At 44.8% G+C, this 27,395-nt stretch overlaps 1 protein-coding gene across 2 annotated transcripts in view; it reads right to left on the bottom strand.

Annotated features, from left to right (window-relative positions):
* The window catches only part of DNM2 (dynamin 2), a 256,519-nt gene that overhangs the window by 163,517 nt on the left and 65,607 nt on the right, over positions 1-27,395 (bottom strand). For both annotated transcript variants that reach the window (XM_082254569.1, XM_082254568.1), the window contains exons 2-3: positions 21,417-21,490; positions 1,882-2,031 (exon numbers count right to left, since the gene is read on the bottom strand). In XM_082254569.1, the coding sequence (XP_082110695.1) occupies positions 1,882-2,031; positions 21,417-21,490 (224 nt within the window). The remainder of the gene's footprint in view (positions 1-1,881; positions 2,032-21,416; positions 21,491-27,395) is intronic.

Here is a 27,395-nt window from a genome sequence, read left to right as displayed (position 1 = left end):
CTAGCGCTACACCATATTTTGTTACATGCTATTTGACCTTATACTCTAATATAGGATCAGGTGTTGGCAGCTGTATATGATGCATATGGTCATTGCGACCTTTTCTAGTATTTTATGTATTTTGTGTATTTACAGTTCTTTGTGATTTTTCACTTTGATTGTAAGCATATCCTATGCTGATCAGTTTTAGCGCAGCAATATCCCCAAAATTTTTCACACTATAGGAAAATTGGGGAAGGATTGTGTCACAGCAAGTCAGAACTAAGGAAAGATATATTGTACGAAAATTCTAGAACAAAGTCTTTTTTGTGGTTTATGGTTTCTGATCACGCGCAGTCTTTCGTATGTTTTCTCGTATGAAAACGGTACACATTAAAATGAAAAATAGTTTGTGCTGTTCGCGTATGAGAAAAATGTTGGAGTTTGTCCCTTTGAAAAGGTTTGTTTGAAAAGTTGGAATCATAAAATGTGTGTTCACACTATATGAAAATCAAAGGATCGTGCGTTGTACAGAATTTTTCTCCCGATTCTCTCAGTGTGTACCCCACTTCACTGATGGTCGATCCACATTAGCCTGAAGCATTGCATGTCATATTCACTCAGGGTGTTTTCACACTTGGTGCGATTGCCTGGTCCGAACCCGAGTTCGATTGCTCCCCCCTCCCCCTCCTCCCGATGGACTGTGTTCACATTTGATTATTGTATCTGAACCGCGGTACACTTGTGTCATCAAGCTGCAGCCGGCGCGTACTCATGTTGCTTGGCAACCGCTGGAAACGAGAAGGTGCCAAAATGGATACAATTGCGTTCATCAGAAGCGAACAGTACTGGAGTTCACACGAACCGTACCCCAGACCACCCTTTTTAAGTGGACTCGGGTATGGTTCGCGGGTGCGCACCCGAGTTCAAAGACAGTGTTCACATCATCGAAAAGAACCGAATTCTGACATCAATCGAACCCAGGTGCGCACCAAAAGTGCTAGTGTGAAAATACCCGCAAATGGCACTTTTCCACTGCAAGTACTGGCTCGGCTCTACTCGTCCCTGCTTGGCCCAGTTTGCTTTTCCACTGCTGGTACCGCATGGTACGGTGTTGGAACGGTTCGGTACGGTATGGTTTGCTTTTCCACTAAAGTAGTACTAAAGTTAAGTGGGTGGGATAACAACAGGGTGGGTGGGATTCTCTGACCAATCAGTGGCTAGTAGTGACTGCATGCCAAGGATTGTGGGATATGGTACCAGTTATGGTACCTGTTGGAACCACAATCGAGTAGGTACTGTTTTTTCAGAGCCGTACCGTGCCGTTCGGTTCCATGCAGTGGAAAAGCGCGGCCGTACCGTACCGAACCGTTCCTACACCATACCATGCGGTACCAGCAGTGGAAAAGCACAAAAGCGTGCCTAACCGTTCGGTTCCATGCAGTGGAAAAGCGCCAAAAGTATCAAAAGAGCTACAGATGGTGCCAGCTATAATCATTCATTATTTTGTATCTGGAGTTCAGCTTTAAGCCCACTTATGCTGACAGTTTAAGACCCCGTTCACACTGGGGCGACGCTACTTCTAGGGGCGACCTGTGAAGTCGCGGTGCGCTGCTCGCACCGCGACCTCGGAGCGGCCGGCACGGACTTCATATCATTGAAGTCTATGCAGGTCACTCCGGGTCGCCCCAAAGAAGCTCCGGACCCTTTTTCTAAGTCGGAGCGACTTGTGTCGCTCCTATTAGAACAGGTCCACGGCTTCTCTATGGAAGGCGACCTACGGCGACCTGTCAGGCGACCAGGTCGCCTGACAGGTCGCCCCAGTGTGAACGGGCTCTTATACAACTGTTACACAACTGTATTATACATCAAAAGGGGTTCAAATAAAATATCACTGCTCACCGTGAGGAGAATAGACCCGCAAGTTAATGGGCACAGGTGAAATGCCTTTGTTGCTTCCAGTTACCCGTTCTGTTTCTGCTTCGATTTCCTGGCGAACTTCATCGAAATCCGTAAATTTCTTTGACTTGCAGTGCAGAAACTCGGCATACTCTATACAAGGAAGAAAACAAGCAAGGATTATACAAGGAACCAATGTTATGTGAAGAACTGAGAGGGGCCAGCGACTATTTTAACAGCAATTTACCTTTTAACTAGCTCGCCTTTCTGGACATACCATGTGGCTTGTTTTTACCATTGGGTCCCTGACTTTAATGTAAATGTGATCCAGGGGCTATAGAGCCGCCAAATCATTTTTACAACACATGTGGTGTGCCAGACCCCCCACATCATTTAAAGTTTACTCTAAACTGAGGAGCTGTAAAGGCTTTTGAACAGAACTGAAGGCTTTTTAGAACAAAATATACCTAAACAATCAATTCAGCCAAGCGCTCACTCCTTTCTCAAACAAAATATACCTGCTAGAGCTGCACGATTATTTGTTTAAAAAAAAAACTTGTGATCTCGATTTACCCCCATCACGATCTTAAAACGGCATTTCCTCGATTCTTACAGAACAGAGCTGTTCTCTGCTCACTCAGGGCTGTCAAAAAAAAGCCTCCAGCAAGTGTTCCATCACTATTGCTAAGGCTGCAACATACATTGTAAAACATTGTGTTTACAGTTATTTCATTCTTTTAGATCAAAAGGAAAGAACTTCTGTCTGCAAGGAGAGCAGTTAAACCTCTTAAAGACTAAGCCTTTTTCTGACACTTGTGGCTTACAAGTTAAAATCTGGTTGTTTTTTTTTTGCAAGAAAAATTACTTAGAACCTCCAAAAATTACTATATTATAATATATATATTTTAGCAGAGACCCTAGAGAATAACATGGCGATTGTTGCAATCTTTTATGTCACACTGTATTTGCGCAGAAGCACACTAATTTAATACACTTTAATGAATTTAAAAAAAGAGCTAAACCGTAAAGTTAGCCCAATTTTTTTGTATAATGCAAAAGATGTTAAGCCGAGAATTGTGATCTTTATTCTAAACGAAAAAAAAAAAAAAAAATCGTGATTCTCATTTTAGCCAGAATCGTGCAGCTCTCCTACCTGCCTGCTCTCCGTCTGCAGCATGTAAACTGAGCCGCGCATGCGGAGCACCGCATACATCGCTGGTACAGTGTGTGCTGGGACGACTGACTCCTGCGCATGCACAGGAGTTACGAGATGTCCAAAGACCAGCACCCATGGAGAAGATGTTGGTGCCAGTGGAGGGCCCAGACCATTAGAGAGGAGAAAATTATAGTGCCTTTAGATCTGCTTTAAAGCTTCACCAACTGATAATTTGGGGTATTGTAACTTTTTGCCATTTTATGGGCTCACGCAGTTTTGAGGCCGACATTAGTTATCACCTTACTCGACATTAGCTTATCTTTTTGTAGGGAAAAAAAAATAGATTTTAACATGTGAAAAAAAAAAAATTGCTTCAATTGGTTCACTAAGTGCACTGTGGTAAGCTGTACATGTACGATGGGGAGAGAAGGTCACGTCTTCCACTTAAATTGTTTTTTTTTTCTCTTTTTCTCTGAATCACAAAAATGTCTGCCTATTAAAAGTGGATCCCACACAGGCAAATTTAATTTCAGATATGACCCATCAGATCAGCAAAAATTGCAAACAGCTGTAGCAGGAAGACCTACTAAAGTAATCCATTAAAGGGTCAAGTCCACCCAAAAATTATATATATTATACATATATACATACATATATACATATATATATACACACACATTTATATATTTATTAGTTTTATGGAATGCCAGAGAGTTACACCACCTGGCAGTTTCTTTCATCCCTCGGGGACTCTACTGGTGGGATCTCTATGGAGGATGATGTAACAAGAGGAGCAGCTGGAACCTACAGGAGGTGTAAGCGAACACCTAAAATTCCCAGGTGGACAGGACAGTGTCAGTAATTATGACCGGAGATCTCACTGTATGGAGTAGCCAATGATTTTTTCTTTTTGATCTGACAGATTAAATCTGAAGCACAAGTGTTGGCAGCATTTATTAGGCATAATGGTATAAAGTTCATACATCAAATAAAATCTAAATATAAGCATTTATGACTAAACATTAGGGATTATTTGGAAAAGTACAGACAATAAATTTACGCACACATTAAAAGGGACTCCACCCAAGACTGGTTCTCTAATGTTTGATAGATGATGGAGTATTCAAATAAGTATAGCCAAAAATTGAGGGAAACTGGCCTCAGGCAGCTGTTACCAGAACATTTGTCCCTATATATTCTCTCACCTCTCTCATAATTCTTGGGCAACAACACCTGCTAGCAAATCTGAAATCCAAGAATTGCAATGTACATGCAGGAGCTACTGCTACCAGGGAAAGATACTGACAGGGTTTAAATACTGTTCAGGTATGAGAGATACATTTGCATATGTCCGTTAAACCAACCTGACCAGGAATTCTTTAAATTTGTTCATATTTACCCCATTAACCCTAAAATGTATGCTAATGAGCCTCAATGAACCCGCCTGCCCCTCTTCTCCCCTTAAGCCCCCAATCTGGTGACTTGGAGGCGTTTTTACATGGGACACGTGTATTTGGCCCCTTAGACATGAGTGCATGTCACCTGCTGGTGCCCTTTGCCCCTCTGTCGTCAGTGTTCCCTCCCATCAGCTTCAGCAGCCACTCACTGACAACAGGAAGCGGAAACTTCTTTATCATGTGACCACACTGAAGCAATTTAAAAAAAAAAAAAAAAAAAATTCTACCCAGAATTTTACACTTTAAGTAATGAGAAAGTTACTACCAAATAAACAGGCAAATAGCAGAAAAGTAAAAATTGCTCTAGTCCATAGGGGGTGTCCCAGTGCTAGAGTAGAACTGGTTCAACTACCTGACAGTCTCTAATGGGCCATACCCACTATACAACTGTCTTTAGATTTTTTTCCTTTAGATTTACCAAATCCATACAATATGAGGTCAAATCTAAACACTTCCAATGTGTGTGCAATCAGGCAGGCCCTTGCACTACATAGTTGACCATAGTTGAAGGTAAATCTGAAGGAAATCTAACAACAAAAATCGTATAGTGTGTATCCAGCTTAAGACCCTGTTTACACCTGAGCGTATTTCAGCTCGTAAAACGCTCATCTCCGAAGTCTCAAAAGCCCAACAAGCAAAATCCTATTCATTTCAATGACCCCTGTTCACATCTGAACATTTTGTCACCCAAAGCAAAACGCCTGAAGCTTAAAAAGTACATGGGCTTCTTTTTTGGCAGATTACAAGCATTTTTGTTCGATGTCTGCAAAAAAAAGGCCTGAAAAACACTTGAAAAACTCCTGAAAACTATACGCTCAGAGCCGGTTCACACTGGGGCAACTTGTCAGGCGACCTGGTCGCCTGACAAGTCACCTGCCATAGATTAGCAGAGGACCCGTTCTAATAGGAGCGACAAGTCGCTCCGACTTAGAAAAAGGGTCCTGAGCTACTTTGGGGCGACCTGCATTGACTTCAATGATATGAAGTCCATGCATGCCGCTCCGAGCACCGCGACTTCACAGGTCGCCTGGCAAAGTCGGGTCGCGCCTATGTGAACCGGCACTCAGGTGGCCGCAAACTAAATATTTATAGACTTAGAAGGGTTGATTACCAGGCGGCCAGAAAGGCAAGGGTAATTTTTACAGGGCTCCCCTTTTCTCAGCAAGTGGTGACAGGGTCACTTTAAAAAAATATAGACAAGCATGATTTACACGCATTTTGCATCAACAAGTAAATTCCTGGTTTAGGAAGGAAAAAAAAAAGAAAAAGAAAAACCATGATGGCGATCCAATATAATGTATAGGACGATATAAAGACATCTAATATCAGATAAGTTATATTTGTTTTCCTTGTATTTGTGCATGAGTCAGAAATGTAAATATATTGATACTGTATAGGAGAGGATATTGTGAGATCTAGAAATTTTATGCATTTGACATTTTCTCATTTTTCTATTGTATTGATTTGTAAGGTTATATCTACTTTTATATTCCAATCTGAATTTATGTAGTTTTTAGTTATTGCCCTGATGAATGGGACACACAAGTTGTCCCAAAACCTGTCGGAATACACATCTAAAATATATTGAATAAAAACTGATCTGCCTGCCTTTTGTGACGGAGATTCACCCACAAAGGTGGAGTTGACTGCTCATGTTTGCTGCCATACACATACAGTATGTATATACCCTGTTTCCCCAAAAATAAGAAAGTGTCTTATAATAATTTTTGCTCCCAAAGATGCGCTAGGTCTTATTTTCAGGAGATGTCTTATTTTTCTATGAAGGTGAATACGGTACACATTTATTGTTGAACAAAAAAAGGAAATGTATTACCTGTATACGGTACGGTAGTAGTAGTCATCACAAACCAGCAAATTACATCCTCCTGTGTCATTTTGATTCCTCCCCTCCTTCTGATCCTCCCGTGTCATTTTAAGTGATCCCACTCCCCCCCCACCCCTGTGGCAGTGGACACCTTCATCAGACATCCACCCCCCACCCCTTTATCAGACATTTCCCCCCTACCTCAGTCACCCTTGTGTGTCCACACAATGTGCCCGACTTCTGCCCGGCGCGACTCACTGTCTAATTGTGAGTCAGCTAGACTCCGTCAGGGCAGAGCGAGCAGCAGGCGGCAGCTTGTCCTGGTGGCCACGCAGGTTCTCTGATTAAAAGAGACCACAAACTTTCTGTCTGCTCCGGCTGCGCTGCGGCCAACAGTGAGCTGCGTGGCGGCGCCCACCGCTACGGTCCAGAGTCCAGAGTTACGGTAGCTTCTGGGGGCCTTTTTATCGGGGAGACCTTATATTTCAGCGAGAGGCAAAACTGTAAGTAGGTCTTATTTTCGGGGGATGTCTTACTTTCAGGGAAACAGGGTATGCATAGCATGACTATAATATATGAAAATTCATTATGGACAAAAATGAGATGTATTGTTGTAAAACAGGAGTCAGCAACTTTTTTCCACTTAAGGGCCGGATTCAATGTATATGAACGCATGGAGGTCCGCATTCACCCACTAATAGAGAATAATAATCCCAACATAGTAATAATATTCGTACAGATTTACCTCACTTTACCACTTGCCTACCGGGCACTTTCACCCCCTTCCTGCCCAGGCCAATTTACAGCTTTCAGTGCTCACACTCTGAATGACAATTGCGCGGTCATGAAATACTAAACCCAAATTAAATTTCTATCATTTTTTTTTCCACACAAATAGAGCTTTCTTTTGGTGGTATGCAATCACTGCTGGGCTTTTTGTGAAAAAGTTTTAGTTTGACAGTAAATTTTGTAAATATGCAAATTTTCTTCTTCACTGATGTGCACTGATGAGACGGCACTAATGGGCAGGGGTTTTACTATAATCAGGGCACTAACAATCAGTGCCCCCATTAAATGTACTGGTCTGACCGTGTGAAGCGAGAAGCGCCGATAAACGTCACTTCCGCATTTACATGTGACCGGTTGTGATTGGACACAGCTGATCACATAGGTAAAGAGCCACGTCATCGGCTCTTTACAGAGATCGGTGTTTGCGGGCGCACGAGAGACGCTTTTCTGGGGCCCGTCATATGACCTTGTCCCATAACGAGAGCAGCACTGCTCCCCAGTCATCTGACGGTGGGCGGGAGGGAAGTGGTTAAGGTGCTTCACTAATACAAAGTCAGTTCACCCTCAGAGAGCATGCAGGTTCACTCCCTCAAGGCTCTGCAATCACTGCAGGGTCTCCCACCCTCTGCAGCGATTATGTGTAAACAAATGATTAATCAGCGCTGACCAATAAACTGATAACCCCAATTAATTGCTGAATAGCAAGATAATGGGACAGCGATTAGTTTGTTCAATTTATACTCCCCCTCTTCATTGCTCTCATGCAGCTCCAGCATGTCTCCTCTGGACCCCTTTACATTACACATCCCCACACACCCTGCATAGTACACAACACCCCCCCCCCCCCCACCACCACCACCTTTCGCCAGGCAGAGAGGGAGACAGAGCAGGGCGCAGCGGAGCTAAACATGCTGCGTGCCACAGCCTCCGCTTTCCTGTCAGCTGGGTCCATAAAGGATGGGGAATTCTACTGGGATCATGGTAGCTTTGTTCAAACTGGAAATAGGAGGGTCCACCACTGGTGGACTAGTCCACTTTTTTAAAAGGGACTCCTCAAAAGGGTAACGTACAGAAAAACATTTGGAGACGACAAAGGGTAATTTTGGTTGTTCCCATTCCTTACATTTAAAATAAGGAACATAAGGAAAATATCTTTGGAGTGTGAGGTGACTTATGCATACCAAAGGACACAGCTGCATCCTCTATTTTTATGGACCGCAGTGATAAGTGCGCCTACCAGCACTTTCTAATTCCCTGCTGCAACCATGGAGCTATCGGATGGATCTGGGGGGTGCGATATTAAGTCACCCTGTACGGGCCGCATCCACAGCAGCATCAGGCTCAGAATCCGATGCGACAAATTGAGCAGGGGAAGGCAGGGGACGCTTCCTCCTAGGCCTTTGCCCCAACGCCATTTCCACCCAGGACACTAAGGACTGCAGGAACATCGTCAGTGCAACCATGGGAAGCTGGGGTTCTGAGGGACCTGCCACCATCGTCAGTGGGAAGAGATGTGACCCTGAGGCTCCATAAGGAAAGGAAGACCTTGCAGTACAAAAAACAATCTTTTGGCACCCCTAAAGGATCTGCACCCACCCCAGCAGAGCGAGATAACAGGGACCCCCAAGGACTCACCTGACCGATTGGAGGAGGGTCGAGAATTCTGACCCAGCATCACCATGGACGCCATCACTGTTCATATATCCCGGGCACATGGAGAAAGAGGAAACTGGTGAGGAAGAGGAAGCAGAGGAGCTTCAGCTTTCCCACGAGGTTTCGGTCGTCTCCAGCGTCTCCCAGAGTAAGGGAAAATGGCGCCAGTGTCATCATCGGGCTACACAGACACAACCACCACCAGAACAGAAAATGGCCACCGTCAGCTACAAACGCTGAAGCATGCTGCCAGGATATTCCCTGCGCCCTTCTGACACTTGTTGCTTACAAGTTAAAAATCAGTATTTTTTGCTAGAAAATTAATTATAACCCCCAAAAATAACATAATATATTTTTTTTTTTTCTTAGCAGAGACCCTAGAGAATAAAATGGCGACCTTTGCAATCTTTTGTCACACTATTTGCGCAAAAGTCCTTCTAATGCAGTTTTTTTTTTACAACATACACCAATGAATTAAAAAAAAAAAAAAAAAACAGTAAAGTTAGTGAATCGTGAAAGAATCAATCTTTCTAAGCAAAAAAAAAAATCATGATTCTCATTTTATCCAGAATCGTGCAGCTCTATCCTACACTATATCCACACTGCAAACAGTAGAGCATGCACCTAGGGGTCTCCTACAGTGGGACCCCTCCAGACTACCACACACTATCCCAGGACCCTTACAGAGTGGGGACAGCGGGGGAAACCCCAGGGGTCTACGCTGCATTTTCTGACCTGGGACCCCCACCAGACTCCAGGTTCAGATGGGGGAAAAAAAGGGAGTGGGGGAAAAAAAAAGGAGTGGGGGGAAAAAAAAGGAGTGGGGGGAAAAAAAAGGAGTGGGGGGAAAAAAAAAAAGGAGTGGGGGGAAAAAAAAAAAGGAGTGGGGGGAAAAAAAAAAAGGAGTGGGGGGAAAAAAAAAAAGGAGTGGGGGGAAAAAAAAAAGGAGTGGGGGGGAAAAAAAAAGGAGTGGGGGGAAAAAGGGAGTGGGGGGAAAAAGGGAGTGGGGGGAAAAAGGGAGTGGGGGGAAAAAGGGAGTGGGGGGAAAAAGGGAGTGGGGGGAAAAAGGGAGTGGGGGGGAAAAAGGGAGTGGGGGGAAAAGGGAGTGGGGGGGAAAAGGGAGTGGGGGGGAAAAAGGGAGTGGGGGGAAGCCCAGCTCACTGAGGGATTTTGAGGATGGGAGGAGGGAACCTGCAGGCAGGTCCGACCGCCACTGGGAGGTTACCAGTGTCCACCCCAAAAAAGAACCCCCCCCCCCCCAAAAAAAAGGGGAGAGGGAGGGCTGTACTTAACCTTCCATGGTGCAGGTAACATTCCAGACAGAATCCTAGCCACCGAAGTAGGGGAGCTGTCGGCCAAGGGATCGCTGCGACTCAGACCCAAGCCTCGTTATATGCGACTATTCACACACACATATATTTAAAAAATAAACTGCATGTACAAAGTCACGCAACACCTTTAAGTGCCGGTTCACACACAGGCGATGAGACAGCTCATGCAATTTGCGCCGCTATGCGCATGGCTGAATTCGCATCGCATTCGGAACAAAGTCGCACCGGACCCTTTTTTTAGTCCGCGCCAGAATCAGATCACATGGATGTAAACACCTATGCAATCAGATTCTGGTCCGAACTGACAGTTCGCACCGCGATATGTGAACTAATCTGGGGGTGTCATTAACTTTGTATTGACACTGCCAGCAGTTCGCATATGGCAGTATGACGCGGGAACCCGCAGTGGAATCGTAGTGTTCCCGCATCGCATCAATGTTAACCGGCACTTAATTCCCATGGCTGCTAACTGTGCATATGTAATGCTCGCTATATTGACTTAATTCAGTTATATCTCACAATCACACAATTTATGAACTGCTAACGCGAGCTACCTCATTCCATCCAACAGAATTATTGAGGCTGATCTTATCTTTACCTCTACTAGCAACAACAACTTAACCCTTCCCCATTCTATCACATGGCCATAAAAACCAAGCTGGGTCCAAATCAAGATCATTTGCTATTTTTTTTTTTTTTAAATATTGGCCATAAAAAAAAAAATTTAAAAAAAAGTTACGGCCTTTGGCCCATGACCTTGTTTTATATAGCATGTCTTCATTCACACAAGCGGCCAGAGGTGGATAGTTTGCCTGCATTCAGAGTCAAACAAATGGCGCTACTAGACTCTGTGCTATAGGCACAAAAAAAAAAAAAAAAAAATGTACTCATTTAGCCGCAGACAAAGCTCTGCACAAATGCTGACTCTGGACACACGCTGGCTGCATTGGATTTTAACCTTGGCCGCTACTTAGCGCCTCAACAATGTATCCTGCCTGCATTGTTGGTTTAGCAAATATCAACATATAAAATGCATGGCCTGTAAATCCTGTATGAGAAATGTAGGAGAGGTATTAAAGCACTGGGTTGAAAGAAGCCTAACAGTAATTTGCCTCTTGATTTTGAGCGTTTCAAAAAGCCAGGGCAAAATGAAAGCACAGGTTTAAGGAGGTAAAGGTCATCCCACTCAGCAAATGGTTTGTGTAGGATCTAAACGGTTGCTAAATTTATGACCCAGCCACATAAAACACTACAAGCCAAACTGCCAAAACAGGTTCTACCTGTGGAAGTGCCCTTAATTACCCTGAGTGACGAGCCAACAGCTGAAAGGTTGCTTCATTTTACTCTTCCTCAGTGCCGGATTAGGCATATATGGTTAAACAGCTGTTTCAAACTTCCTAAAAAACCTTCTTGGTCTGCTGGGATGTGTAGTTCCAGTGTCACCAATACTGTCCACAACAATGCAGAAACAAATATCAAACCCAAATGTTCTGGAGGGTCTATTTCAGTGGGACATTTATACAAGGGGCAGCAACAGATCTACCAATGGCCACACTTGCAAAAACAAATAAAAAAAAAAATGCAAAACATTGTTTTTTTTTTGTTTTTTCAGTTTGGAATAAAGTAGAGAGGGATTAGAACGGGTGTTAAGCTAGCATTGATGGATGTGGGTGCCCCCGTAAGGGAGATTCACCCTCCCTATTTGTCCTGTTTACAGTCAACCAAGAAAGAAAATTTCAAATTTGGGGTTGTCTCCAGAATAGGAATAGAGGGGAAATCTTCAAACCGAGACACTAGTTGTGGTGACCCTGGGGACAACCAAAGGCTCCCTCAAGAAGTGAAGGGAAATCTCCCCAATGGGACACACATGGCAAAAAGACAGACAGGGATTATAACCCTCCCTCTTCCCCCCCCCCCTGAAATCATCACGTTTGATGAAACACGTAGGGGGTGGGGCTTGTCAACTAAAATCCTGATGCTTGGGTTAAAGTGGAAGTGTGGTAGTATAGGCAGACAACGATGATGCACATTATAATATAGTGCTTGCACATATTTCCTGGCATTATTTGGTGTGATAAGCACCTTGTAAAAGGGGGTGTATTTCTACATTTAGGTAGAAGAATACATTTTATTAAGTATAAAGCACTATTTTAGTACTTTTTCTTTATGTGGTGCTGAGCGGAGGGGAGAGCTAGAGAGTGCCTAGAAGAGAGTGCCTAGAAGAGAGATTACTGGCTGGAAAGCAAGGAGAGGGATATTGAAAGGCCAAAAAAAGAAGACAACGACGAAAGATTCCCAGTAACAGTGGATGGTTCCATTAACACCTAGAGGATATCAACTGGTCCACTGGAAGGACCAAAAGCTGTCTGTGACCCCGAATATTACATGAGGTCATGTCGTCAAGTGGGAGTACATCTGGTGGTGGTCTCAGAAAATTGGATGAAGTAGGACCACACACTGGTGATTTTTCACAAAAATATCTTGTGTCTTCTATAAAATGTAGGCTTAAGAGACTATACAGGCCAATAATATTGGTTTAATAGTGGTATATGTATTATGCACCTAGAATTGTGCTGAAAATGCAGCACCACTGTGATTACATTTGGTTACTGACGCATATCAGAGCTAATACGTTTTTTTTTCCCATCACTACTTTACTTTTTGTGTAAATAATTTTTGTTCCCTTGGTCAATTTGGGATCATCACCGTGCACTGCCTGAAGCCTACCAAAGCAGCTCACAAGGCCGCAATTGATATTGGTATAGCCCTAAAAAAAAAAAATTATATTATATTATATATTATATTATATTATATTATATTATATTATATTATATTATATATTATATTATATTATATTATATTATATTATATTATATTATATTATATTATATTATATTATATTATATTATATATTATATATTATATTATATTATATTATATTATATTATATATATATATATATATATATATATATATATATATATATATATATATATATATATATATATATATATATATATATATATATATATATATATATATATATATATAATTTTTTTTTTTTTATTTGCCTTCAGTTCTACTTTATGGCTAAAAGAAAAAACATTCCGACCAAAAGCATCACCTGAAGAAGTCATGCCAGGAGAAACCCGAGTTGGGAGATCACAAATATAATGGGATTGTTATATCCCTTTGAAGTTTCTGGGGCGTAAAATAAACATCCTTTCAGTAAGAAGAGCAGCAGTCTGCACAATCAGTGGTGCTTTGTTTCTGCAGCATGTTTATTAGCACCGGACCAGGCAGTGGGATTTAAATGCCTTGCTGTCCCATGTGTTTGCTGTAGAGAGGATAGGAGACTGCATTTGCACGGGTTAAGCAAGGAAGGTGCATCTGCTATTGGGGACAGGAGACATCAGAAGACTAGTATTCTATCCTACCTATATATCACAGCCAAGAACTGCACTTTCAGTCCTGCGTTAGACAACTCTATATATAGGAACATCTATGTATAGATGACTGGATTATTTTTAGACTGCCTTCACTTTTGGATGGAGGTTTCAATAATAGGCTGTTTATGGCATACTGGTTTTAACCTTAGTACCTTTTCAGGTGTTTTAACAATAGAAACAGAAGAAGCATGCATTTTCTTTTATAATCACATAAAACATTGAAGTGGAACTTCACTCTCCTAATCAACATTAAAAGGAGATGCATGGGAATGTTTTTTCCATTGTACTTACCTAGGTGGATGCAGCATCGGTCCCCTGGCACCTCTGCACCGAGAACCAAGCGATCAAACACACTTGAGCCCGCTCTCTGCTAAAATTAGGTCACAGGAGTGCAAGAGGAATTGAAATCCTGTGATCCATAAGAGATGTACAGCCAAATGAGCTTTGGCTGTACATCTCCTTTAACAATTATTAATCTATATGCTGCTAACATTAGTAAATATATAGAAAAAAGGCAAACTTTTTTTTTTTTTTTTTTTTTAACATTTCTTCATTTGCTTCCTGGTTTCTGGCCTAGGCCAAAATTAGGTCATACATCCCAGGAGGATTCATGGGCATTTTTTTTCTCCTAAACTTACATCTGGAGGAGAGGAATTCTCGGCTACGCACACCCTCCTTCCTGCATGATTGAGCTAAGGGCAGACATATTCCAGGTAAAAAGGTTACATCGTGAATCATCTATCCTTACTCAAGATGGCCACAGTTAGAAATGCTAGGAGGGTTCAAAGTGATTTCACAGCACAAAAACGTTAGTGGAAGGTGTTTTCATCTTAATGCAGCTAATGCTGATGTAAAGATGATGTAAACCAGATTCATGAAATTTGACCTGGGCACATCTATCTGTAGCGTTTACTTATCCCTCTTCAAATTCCTAACTTCAGTGGCTTTCTCCTGCTCCGTTCTTCTGTTATCAGCATGATAACTTATGACAAGTTCTCCGCCAACTGAGATAAAACCAGGTTGAACTTTGTGTCGGAGGGGGGGGGGTGGCTTTAAATAGATAAGCAGAGAGCTGGTCTATTCACAGCACAGATATGCATGTTTCTGCCTATGTAGATAGGGGGTGTGTCTTTCCTCTGATCAGCTGTCTTAGTGTATGGCCAAATTTCCCTCCCACTGGTAAATCAGGAAGAGAAAATTCTAAGAGGATGTGCACTTTCTAAACAGTTTAGAAACCTGAAGACCGCTCGTATACAAGTAAAATTTATGTAGGAGGATTTGTTTCATCTATGTGTATCATCAGAGGCGGTTCACTTCACTGGTACATGTGAGGGTTTACATCCGCTTTAAGAAAAAAAAAAAAAAAAAAGCCAAAGCTATAAAACCTAATATATTTACTAATCAACTCAATGTGTTTGATCCCTGCAATTTGCAATAACTGGATTTTTTACTTACTGTAAAATCTTTTTCTTAAGTTCATTGACGGGCGCAGTCTCTGATGGATATCAGTAGGGTTATACTGCCCCCTACAGGAGTGGGACACTAGACAGAAAGAAAAGTTCTGGCTATGCCCATGGTCAGTCCCAGGAGGTATACCCTCTCTCTTCCTGCATAGGATGTCAGTTTTGTATCAAAGCAGTGTCAGAGAAATAATACCAACCCAGCTAAAAATAGAGGAGGGGGGGGGGGGGGGGGAGACTGCATCCATCAACTTGAGAAAAGGATTTTACGGTAAGTCCAAAATCCAGTTTCCTCTATATAGTTCATTGACGGACGTAGTCTCTGATGCATATCAGTAGGGACGTCCCATAGCAGTGCCATAAAATGAGGGGCGGGAACAGCAGAAAAGACAAGTCCCCAAAGCTAAAACACAGCCAACACAGTACTCATCAGAACAACAAGATGAGGCCCACCTGAAACAAACCGTAAACACCCTCAAGGAAGGGCAAAAAGCCCCCTAAACAGCAGCCGGCAAAACTTTGCAGCCAAAAAGGTATGAACAGACGACCAGGTAGCCGCCTTGCAAACCTGAAGCAAAGATGCCTGATGGCGAAAAGCCAAGGAAGCACTAAGCGCCCGAGTAGAATGCGCCTTAATGCGGAGTTCCAGCCATTCACCCACCTGTCCAACGGTCCAGCGATGCGGCCGCCCGAAGCCTCGATCCTCTCCCTTGGCATCACTGCTGTGGGCACCCGGCTGTGACAGTTTGCGGCTTCACAGCCGGGTACCCACTGCGCATGCGCGAGTTGCGCGCCGTGATTGGCCGGCAATCTTCTGGGACCTTTGACATGTCCCAGAAGATTGCAGGGAGGGAGGGGGAGAGGAGAACTTCCGCTCAAGGCGCCGCGGCGCTCCGAGCGGAAGTGGGAGCGGGTACCTGTCAAAACTAGGTACCCGCTCCTCCCCCGAAAAAATGACATGCCAAATGTGGCATGTCAGGGGGTCAGGACTCCCTAAAGCGGAAGTTCCACTTTTGGGTGGAACTCCGCTTTAACAGGGAAAGGTGGAACCTGACCCTTAATTGAATAAGCCTGCACAGCTGTCTGATCCATCTGGAAATAGTCGCAGTAGACGCAGGCTGCCCTTTCTTGGGACCATCCGTGAGTACAAAGAGCGAATCTGATTTTTGAACCACATCCAGAGTATGCAGCGCGAATTCCTTAGGATGTTTTGGCTTAGGACACAAAGAAGGTAACACAATGTCCTCATTTAAGTGGAAACTGGAAACCACCTTCGGAAGGAACGATGGATCCGGATGAAGTACCACTTTATCCCTGTGAACCACCAGGTAGGGAGAACGACAGGACAAAGCCGCCAGTTCCGACACCCTGCACGCAGAAGTGATAGCCACCAAAAAGGCAACCTTCTGGGATAAAGGCAAGCAGGGGAATCTTCCGAATACTTTTAAAAAAGGAGGTTTCTGAAGAACCGACAGCACCAAATTAAGATCCCAGGATGGCAACGGAGGTCGCACCAGAGGTACCAAGTGTCGCACCACCTGGATGAAGTTACGCACCAGGGAATGGGTGGCCAATGGCCTTTGGAAGAAAACTGCCAAGGCTGAAACCTGACCCTTGATAGTACTCAAGGCCAACTTTTGATCTACTCCCCGTTGAAGGAAAGCCAAGATCCGAACTGAGTAATGGGCCATACACACTATACAATGGTCTTTAGATTTTTTTTTTTTAGATTTACCAAAACCATATAATATGAGGTCAAATCTAAACACTTTCAATTTGTATGCAGTCAGGCAGGCCCTTGCACTACATAGTTGAAGGTAAATCTAAAGGAAATCTAATAAAAAATGTATAGTGTGTATCCAGCTTAAGAGCGAGGGGGAGCCCCATGAGAACACCACGCAATATACGACTTCCACATACGATGATAACTCTTCCTAGAAGTCGCTTCCCTCGCTTTAAACAGAGTGGGAATCTCTGAAGCAGACAGACAATCTCCTGTCCTTCAGCACCTGGTTTCCAACAGCCAAGCCGTCAAAGCCAGCAGCGACCCTAAAGCAGGATGGACGATTGGCCCTTGAGACAGTAAATTCTCCCTGGGAGGAAGTCTCCAAGGAGCGTTTGCGACTAGCCTGACCAGGTCAGCGTACCAAGTTCAGCAAGGCCAGTCTGGAGCCACAAGAATGACTGGAATCCCTTCCGCCTCGATCCTGTGAAGAAGTCTTGGCAGCAACTTTGAGATGAGGAATGGCAGACAGCAGCTGATACTGACCCCATGGGGCCACCAGCGCGTCTGCAGCATCTGCCAGAGGGGTCCCGGGAGCGGACCACAAACCTCTGTACTTTTCTGTTGACCCGAGACGCCAACAGATCTACATCTGGAGTGCCCCAACGAAGGCACAACTGCCGGAACACCGAGGGACCATTCCCCTGCATCCATGACCTGTCGACTGAGGTAATCCACCTGCCAATTTTCCACTCCTAGAATGTGATCGGAGAGAGCTGGAACAAAGCATTCCACCCAATAAAGGATGCCTGCCACTTCCAAGGCCACTTTTGGTGCCCCCTTGGTGATTGACATAAGCCACGGCCGTGGCATTGTCCAATTGAATGCGCAATGGAAAACCCTGCAGGTACTCAGTCCAGTGGACCAGGCAAAGCCAGATCGTTCTCAGCTCCAGAACATTGATCGGTAACCTGGATTCCTCCAGGGACAAGACTCCTTGAGCAGACAACCTGCAGAGAACTTGTGAATTCGCACGAAGCAGTTTAGTTCTTTCAGGTCTAGAATTGGACACACCTTGCCCTCCTTCTTGGGAAATGATCAGGTTTGAATAAAAGCCCTGAAGACGATCCGCACTGCCACAGAGAGCGCCAGCAAACGATCCAGGGACAGTCGCACATTGGAGGGGAAAAAACCTTACTGGAGGAATGGATCGAAAATTCCATCTTGTATCCAGACCGTATGACCTACTGAACCCATTTGTCTGGTATCTGGGATTGCCACAGGCCAGGAAATCGGCAAAGACGCTCCCCACCCCTGATACGGGTGAGGGAGCACCTTCAGGCCAAGGTGGTCTTGTCTGCAGAAACCACTTTTGTTTGCCAGACAAGGGTCGCATAGAACCACCCGAGGGAGCCTTGAAAGGCTTTGCCTTATCGACTGATCCTGAGGGATGAAAAAACTTCTTGTGTGCTGAAAAGGAGGGCCCCCGTCTACGACGGGGGGGGGGGGGAAAAAAAAAAAAAAAAAAAAAAAAAAAAAAAAGGTACTCTTCCCCCCCGTAAGACCCTTAATGAAGTCATTCAGGGTAGCTCCAAACAGGCAATCTCCTTGAAAAGGCGGATCAGTCAAGGTCTTCCTTGAAGTTTGATCCGCAGACCAGCACTTTGGCCAAAGTATACCCCGGAGGACCGCTGCCGAAACAGACAGTGGCCCAATATGGGAAAAGTGTCCAGCGCGACATTGCAAACAAATTGCAGCCCCTGCACCAGCTGGTCTAACAGCGCCTCAAAAGGCAGGAGGGACTTGTCTCCCCTCCAGGTCACGGCATAGTAACCTAGCCCATTCAGTCAATGTTTGACTGACAAGGGCAACCATAAACACCGGTCTCCCCGCAGACTGCGCCAGGGAGTACATACTGCAAGTCAGACTCCGCCTTCCTAGCCTCCGGATCCTTAAAGGAAGGGGAATCCTCCACTGGAATCACGGTAGCTTTATTCAGCCTGGAGACCGGAGAGTCCACCGTAGGTGGTACAGTCCACTTCTTTATTAGGGAATCCTCAAAAGGGCAGCAATCCGCTTAGGCACCCAGAGGAACGCTTTGGGCGGACCCATTCTTTGAGCATGGCGTCAAAATACACGGTACAGGGAAAAACTTTTGCTGCTCTGGATAGCTTGTGAGTGCGAAACGTAACCTGCGCCTCAGTCGCAGCTGCGTCCTCCATTTTTACGGTCGCATGGATAGAAACGACTAGTGCGTCCACCAGAACCTTATCTTGCGTGGCAGTAGAGGTAAAAATGTCATCCTCACCATCAGAGGAGACAGGGCACGAGGTAGCGGACCCGGCATGGAGCCCCGCGTCTGCGGTGGCTGAATCAGACTCAGAAACTGAGACATCAGATGAGGCTGGGGTAGGCAGAGGGTGTTTCTTAGCAACTCACCCTTTAAAGGCCACCTCTACCCAGGAAACAAATGCTTCCAGGACTGCCGAAATTGCATCTGTAGATAGCTGGGGTCCGGAGGGCCCTTCGGCCTCCCCGTGGGGGCACAAAGTCTGTAGCGTCCATGTTGCACCAGGGGAACCCATCAGCAAAGGCTGAAAAAAGTGACAAAAAAAAAAAAAAAAAAAAAAAAAAAAAAAGCACCCCACGGAGGTTAGGCAAGCGCGCTGGAGACGCCCAGCAGAGAGAGAGACCCCCAGACTCATTGTACCACAGATGCAGCAGGAGGCCCAGAACATCTGCACAGCACGTGTCAGCAGCAGCTCGATCCAAAGGAGGAAGGATCTGAGAAACAATCCAGGGTATAGGGAGGGGCTCCACCCACAAAAAAAAAAAAAAAAAAACGCATCCAGGAACTCCCATTCCGATTCCTAAGAGAACCAATACAAAATGGCCATTCCGGGTGTACTAAGATAGTCGACCTCCTCAGCACTTGAGGCTACAAGAAAATAGTGGCCTGCAGAGCAGAGCTCTTGTAGATCTCACAAGAAAAAATAAACAGTCTAGAAAAATCACCTAGAAAAAAAAAAAACACTTTGCCAAGACCAGAGATCCCAGCAAGGAACTAGGTCCTTACTCTTGACTAGGCAGATTAAAACCGACATCCTATGCAGGAAGAAATTGCAGCTTTTTGCCCTTTTCTTTACCAAAATCTGCTCCCAAACAGCACTGAAGACGCAGGCAACCTTCATTAGGACTTAAAGAGGTTGTAAACCCCCCCCCCCCCCTGTGTAAGTTGTACCTAAAGGTAAGCCTCATTATAGGCTTACCTATAGGTACTGTAATTATCTCCTAAACTTGCACTGGTTTAGGAGAGATTTACTTTTCATGAAGCCGATGACGTCATCGATGCATGTGCTCTGAAGGAACAGCCACCCGTGCCGTTCCCAGAGCCCTGTGCCGTGAACAGCAGCTCCCGCGCGCATGCGTAGGAGTGATGTCATCGCGCCTCCGGCCAATCAGATGGCCGGAGGACGCCAACCAGGAAGTAGGACGGCTGAAAATGTCGGCTGTGTCAGTGCAGGGGCTTCGTTCTAAGGTAAGTATTGCATACTAGCTCATTATGCCTTTGGCTTTCAGGTTTTTTTTTTTTTTTTTTTTACAACCTCTAATACTGAACCATGCAATAAAAGAAGAGTAAAGAATCTGGCTGGTTGCCATGGATTCCACACAAACGTGCTCTCCATATAGGCTGACAAGCAATGTTTTATATAATAAATGCAGGTTATAATAAAATTGCCACGTCTGAAGAGGACCTCTTCTCCAGGACGACGAGAGAACATAATGTAATGCAGAGCACAGTCACATGACCAGCAGGACATGATCTACCCATAAAGGAGAGAAGAAAATGTCAGTTTTAACTTACAGTATACTGGAGATTTAAAGATGAAATTCCAGGTATGGATATTTTTACAGTGTTACATAGGTCACCCTTGATTACCAATGTAACTGTATAAACCCTACCTGGCTGATCTCTCTGGAAGCTGGAAATCATCCACTAGTTTTGGACCCCATGGCAAGCAAATGCCCTGCTGCTCACTGAACACAGGAGTTTCCCTGCTTGGCGCAGACACCATTGTGACATCACCACCCCGCCTCTCCACCTCTTCCAATCAGAACGATTTTCATTCACTGAAGAAATGCGAAGCAGGCCATCTCCTGTGTTCACAATGCAGCAGAGCAGCTACGAACCACAGTTGATTGGACCCTGGCAAAAAACATGCTTGGGTTGCCCCTAAATCATACCATGCAAAGCCCCACCCACTCTGATACTCCAATTAAAATAGTTTTAAACCTCAGACATGAAAAATGAACAAAGCATGTCCCTCTATAGTGTGTACTTGTCTCAATTAAAAGCAGCCAATGGCGCCGTGGCTGTGTCTCAGCCAATCAGGAGGGAGAGTCCGACAGTCGAGGTAAGTATTAAGGGGGCTAAGGAGTGGCTGCTACACACAGAAAGTTTTTTTTTTATCCTTATACATAGAATGCATAAAATTGTCCGGGTCATGAAGGGGGTGAAAAAAAAAAAAAAAAAAAAAAAAAAAGCACACTGGCTCCTAATTTTTTTGGCTGGCCCCCAGATTCAAGGCAAATTTGTTAAGCCCTGTCCCAAGTAGCCAATGGACATCCATTAACTACAGTATATATTTTGTAAGTCCCCTAATATATGAAGAGAGAGATGTAGCAGAGACTTACCTGTTTTTGAAAAGATGAGTTGAAGGATGAGTGGACGACGTGTAACTATTCCAGATCCACGGGGAAGGAAATCTCTGCAGAAAAATCACAGGAGATAAAATACTGGTCAGACAATGTATCAGGTAATGCCACCACCTATCCGGCTCAGTGACCAATCACATTTCTTTTGTGTAGTGAACTTCCTGGAGCCCACTCAATACAAACTAAGCCTATGGTAATTCTTACAAAGGAAATGTTAAGTCTCACCAGTGTTCCCTAAATAATCATGTAAACAAATACATGACGTAAATGTTATATCTTAAAGCAGAACCTTGCAAGAAAAATCTATTTTACCGGGAACAGCCCCTGTGCAGGGCTATTCGCTCCTTCTATACACAAGCTCTTAATCAGACTATGCAGTGCTACACAATGGATGCATTTACATCTCCCCATCACAATACAAGTGTATGAGCTGACTGACCCATTGAAAAACAAAATGCACTCCTCATGTGCTACCCAACCTAAGTGGACTGGCCGGGTCACTGCATTATCTGATCTACTCTGCCTACAGCAACTGATGAACAAATCTCTACATTAAAGCCGGCCATACATAGATCAGCCAAATTTTCAAGCCTTTATGGGCAGGCTGGTGGTACAGAAGTCAATCTACTGATCGACACCTGTACAATTAACCTTTTGGACAATTTCTGCATGATAAGAGCCACTAGCTACAGCCAGAAGTGCTAGTCAGTGTATTCTGATGGCGGGAAGTCTCTTCTGCATCAGAACACAAAGGCTCAGCAGGGGCAATTCCAACCCCCCCTCCCCCCCCCCCATCCACCTCGAGGCTGGGTTCACAAGGCCCGTACACACGATAAGAAAATCTGTAGGGAAATTTCGTCCGACGACCGATCTGTCGATTTTCGGATTGTTAGTATGGTGCTTTCGACGGCCGACTGACTTTTCAGCTGACAAAATCCTTATGTGCAGGCTATATAATTTGTCGTCCGTCAAAACAACGTCCGATTTTCATCTCATTAGTACAGATTTCGATGGAAAAAAAAAATCTTAAGAGCAAGACGAGGCATGCTCAGAGAGAAAGAACACATACAAAGCAATCCAACACATGACATCACTTCTGAAGTAGAATTCTGTCGTACGGGAAAATTCATATGAAAATAACCTCTTCACTTTCCACATCAGACCAGCATGCCACAAAAAACGGGCTACCGATCGTTCGATAATCTGATCGTGTGTACAGGACTTAACTTTGGCGCGGGTCACAGCAGGGGATCCGGTGTGCAACTGTTCACTTCCTGCATGGGCGCAGTAGAAGTAGTACGTTTTGGGGATGATTTTACAGTTAGAGGTTGAGTTAATTTCCGGGTGTTACGAGTTAATTTCGGAGTGTAGGAAAGGTAAAGTGATCACATAGCACCTACAGTGAAGGAAATATTAAGCTGAATAAACACTATATCAAAGTTGCTACGTCTGTGGCCCTGTCAGCCACCTCCTGTCCAACATCCTTCAATATCCAAAAAAAAAAAAAATTGATGATGTGGTTACCCTGGGCCGTTACTGCCCCCTGCTACCACTTGTTGTGGCCATTGTTTGGATCTGCCTTGTCAACGGTTCCTTGTCATTCTGGTGGTGCAGTTCTATGTATGTGGTTGTCTAGTGGGCTGGGTACTGGGTGGCCGCTTCCTCCCTTGCAGCGCAGTGTGTTCCCTTGGGGGCGCTGGAGGGGGTCGGGTGGGGCCCAGTCTGGCTGGCATGGCTCCGGCCCACGCAGAGTGTGAAATGCTCAGTAACAGTATTTTAAAAAAGTCCATATTCCTGATGTATCCCTGCTTGTACTTATGAGGGAAAAAAAAAAAATCTCCTGTTCTCTTTGTATTGCTTTTGTGGGAACTTCCTGACAATCCTCCTGCTTTTCTATTAAAAACTGACCACGCTAGGTATGGAAAAATACCAATGATCAGACTTCTCCTGACATGCCTCCCCTGCACAGCCATTCACTGGGAAGAACAGTGTGCTGCCCTTTCTTCTCCCCAGCAGCATTTATGTTATTATATCTATACACAAATGTTTTGCCTTTCATTTCCATTTTGACCTGAATGCATCGTTTTACAAGGTGAGGCTTTACTTTTAGGCTCCTTTCACACGGCCGCTCCGTGTGAAAGGTCCGCTGCGGGACTTTTTTTTTTTTTTTTTTTTCCACGGAGCGGATGACATTTCTGTCATCCGCTCCGTGTGCCCGCATATCATCCCATCCGTTTGCGGATGATATGGGGACATAATGTAAGTATATGGCACTGCGGATGTCAGCGGATGACACCGCTGACATCAGATTTTCCTTCCTTTCCGTTTTTTACACGGAAGGAAAAATGGGGTTCTGTTCCATTCGTAAAAACAGAACAGAACTGACAGGAGGAAAATCGGGTGTCAGCGGATGGTATTCCGCTGACACCCGCAGTGCCATTCACTTACATTATGTCCGCAAATCATCCGCAAACGGATGGGATGATTTGTGGACACACGGAGCGGCCGTGTGAAAGGAGCCTAAGGGCCACAGTTTTTTAGGCGGATCTGATCGGATCCTCCATGCAGCTCTATGGGGCAGCGGGTGTCAGCGGAGGTCACCTCTGCTGACACCCGCATCCGATCCTGTGCTGAAATCTGGATGGAAACCCTATTTTTCCATCCGTTCAGTAATCGGAGCGGATCTGATGAGAGCGGACAAGCGGTCCGCTCTCCTCCGATCCCCCATAGAGGGCAGCGGGTGCTGAGACACCCCCCTCTCCGCTCTGCAAGCGGAGACGGAGCTGTCATCCGCCCGGCTCAGCGGGGATCGCGGATCGATCCCCGCTGAGCAACACAGATCCGCCTGCGGAGGCGGACCGTGTGAAAGAGCCCTAACACGTCCATCTATTTATTACCTCTGACAGATCACTGTACTCTCACAGATAATGCCTTCAGTAACACTTCTCTCCAGAAGGATGGAGCGATCTTTGCTCAAGCCTCATACAGGGATTGATTTATTAAAAAGGCAAAATTTACCTTTTCGCTTTGTGAAACACACACAATTCAGTAACACACAAGATAGCAAATTTCCTAAAAGCTGCAGAGTAATTTTCCAGTTTCATTTATGTATTTTATTTAAAGCAACCTAAAAAAAAAAAAAAAAAAAAAAAGGCTCCTTCCTCGCCAGTCTGAACTGAAACAGAAAAGAGGCCTCTGTACAGGGATGCACTGTTATAATGCAGCTAACGATGTCGGGGGGCTTGGGTCACCTTTCTGTTGCTCTATTCCCAATTCCTGACAACATTCAAATACTCTTTGTTGGATCCAGCAGGCATTTCTATACTACATGAAATAGACAGGACAAAGTCGGAGATGCAGAATGCCTTGTCCTGTAAAAAGGAAGGAGACCGCTGAAAAGATTAGAATACATCTCTGATCAATACTGACCATGTCCAATTTATCTCAGCGCATTGTGATGAGAGACGCTTTTTTGTCCCCGTCTGACACTCCCTAGGAAGTTCATTTAGCTTCCATTATCATTCACAGCCAGTATGTGGCAGAACTGGGACAGACATGGCACTTGCTGAAAGACTTGTTACAAGTTTCTCATGCATTGTGTATTTAAAATTGACAGCTACTTCATTTTTTACAAGTTGGACCACAAAACCATAAAAATCCCTTTAATACCGGTCACACTTGCTGTAAAAACACCTAAAAAGTGTTTAAAATGGAAAAACCAACCATGAGGAAAAGCTTTTAAGATCTCTATGCATTGTTCACCCTTGTGTTGCCCAACTGTCACAATGTCAACGGGTTTGATGTACGACAAGCTGCGTGAATGGACTTCACTTCATTCACAGCCACGTGTGTTCTACAACCTTCAGGTCATTCATTGTAACACCACATCAGTTCTAGGAACATTGTATATGATCTGACGGCAGATCTACAACCAGCTCCAAGTACTACAGGTGCACCTGGAGAAACATGAAAATGCTGAACATAAACCAGGGATCAGCTAATTCCTTATAAAGCAAGGAGCCAGTAATCAAAGAATTGTGCAAAGACTTCCAGCTGCAACAACGCATTCTACTAAAGGCAGCAACCTAACCAAAGGGTTCTGGATATCTGGATATATGAACATTCTGGCAACCCTGCATGATGAGGACTTCATTCTGAAGATGCTGGTTGCAGCTGGTTTCAATACATTTTGAATCACTGACCTGTACTCGCAGTTCACTGACCGAGCTGCCACTGACAGCTCCATGGTCACTAACTGCAATCAGGAGGCAATGGGACAGCCATCACATAATCGAAAAGCTGCCTCCCGGTATAAAAAAAAAAAAAAATCCATCCATTTCCACCAATATATACACAATCTAATACCCACAGTTGATCCAGAGGAACACTGCTGGTCACTGATGCATAATGCCCCGTACACACGTGCAGATTATCTGAAGACTTTTGTCTTCAGATTTAACTTTTCTATGTAGTGCAAGGGCCTGCCGGATTGCATACAAATTGAAAGTGTTTAGGTTTGACCTCATATTATATGGTTTTGGTAAAAAGTCTTCAGATAATCTGCACGTGTGTACGGGGCATTAGTGACCAACCAGTGGCAGTTAACCCCTTTGTGCTGCATTAGTGCAACCAGTATCAGTGTTAATTAACACTGGTTGCACTGATACTGGTTGCATTAATGCAGCACAAAGGGGTTAATTAACTGTCACTGGTCGGTCACTAATGCATCAGTGAACAGCAGTGACAATACATTAACCCCATCATGCTGCATATTACTAATACCAATGGTAAGCTCGCCTGAGCTCCCCCCCCCCCCCGCCTTAGCATCACTCTCCTACTCACTCAGCTCCTCCGGTGTCCCGACTCCTTCATTCAAAAGATGCGCCTCTGGCCAGCGGCCCGCCTCCCGGTGAGGTCACTACTACTACGATCTGTGCAATTGTGCATGAATGAAGTGACACACCGGGCGGGAGGGCGGGAGGGCGGGAGGGCGGGCGAGCGGCCGCTAATAACTATAACTATATGAGCCTTCACTTCCCTTTCCTGTCAGCGGACGATGCTTGTGAATGAACTGACACTCCGGGGGCGGGAGGGCGGGGGAAGCGGCCGCTAATAACTATAACTATGTGAGCCTTCACTTCCCTGTCAGAGGAGATACCCGCCTGATAGGGAAGTGAAGTGAAGCTCTCACATAGTTATAGTTATTAGCGGCCGCTCGCCCGCCCTCCCGCCCCCGGAGTGTCCGTTCATTCATGCAGATCGCAGTAGTAGGGACATCATTGAAAGGCAGGCGGCCGGCCAGAGGCGCGTCTTTTCAAACATGCCCTGCGCCCTCCTCCTTCCTCGGCGGCCATTAATTTTGGCATTTTTAACCCATTTTCGGACGAAAAGGGATAGGCCCATTTTCGTCCGAAAATTTTGGTGGCCGAAATTTCAGTGCATCCCTACTTTTCAGGGTGTGGCTAAGGAGCCACTAGCAAGGCAATGAAGGGTGAAGGGTCTCCTCCCATTAGGCAAAAACTGCAAATTTCAATAGAACAAATGCACCACAACCCATGCATTTGGCTCTCCCTGGTCCTGGACTTGAATGAATGAGTTTGATAGGAGCCACCTGTCAATTTTGCATGCTGCGTTAAAACTGGTGTGCCGCAAACCATGGCAGCAACAGCATGTGAACAGCCTCCTCTTGAGATTATCGTCAGCTTTTAGTGAATGGTTGGGGCTGGTAAAAAAAAAAAAGACTCAACTTCCTGTTTTTACCACTCCCGGGAAACCCATGTGAAAGTTGCCTAATGGAAGTGGTTGCCAATTGGAAATGCATCCTGAATGAGACCTGCCGCTTAATTCTTACTACACCACGCTACCACACCTGTGTGCTGCATTGTGGTGCCCACTGTGATATCCATGATGGGCGCTCAAAGCTGGTTGACCGGCTTTAAAAATGTGGCTTTAGTGCAG

The sequence above is a fragment of the Pelophylax lessonae genome (assembly GCF_965119305.1).
Source record: "Pelophylax lessonae genome assembly, chromosome: 4".
In the NCBI taxonomy this organism is placed as follows: Eukaryota; Metazoa; Chordata; class Amphibia; order Anura; family Ranidae; genus Pelophylax; species Pelophylax lessonae.
The sequence above is the reverse complement of the archived record's forward strand: the minus strand, read 5'-3'. Positions and strand labels throughout refer to the sequence as shown.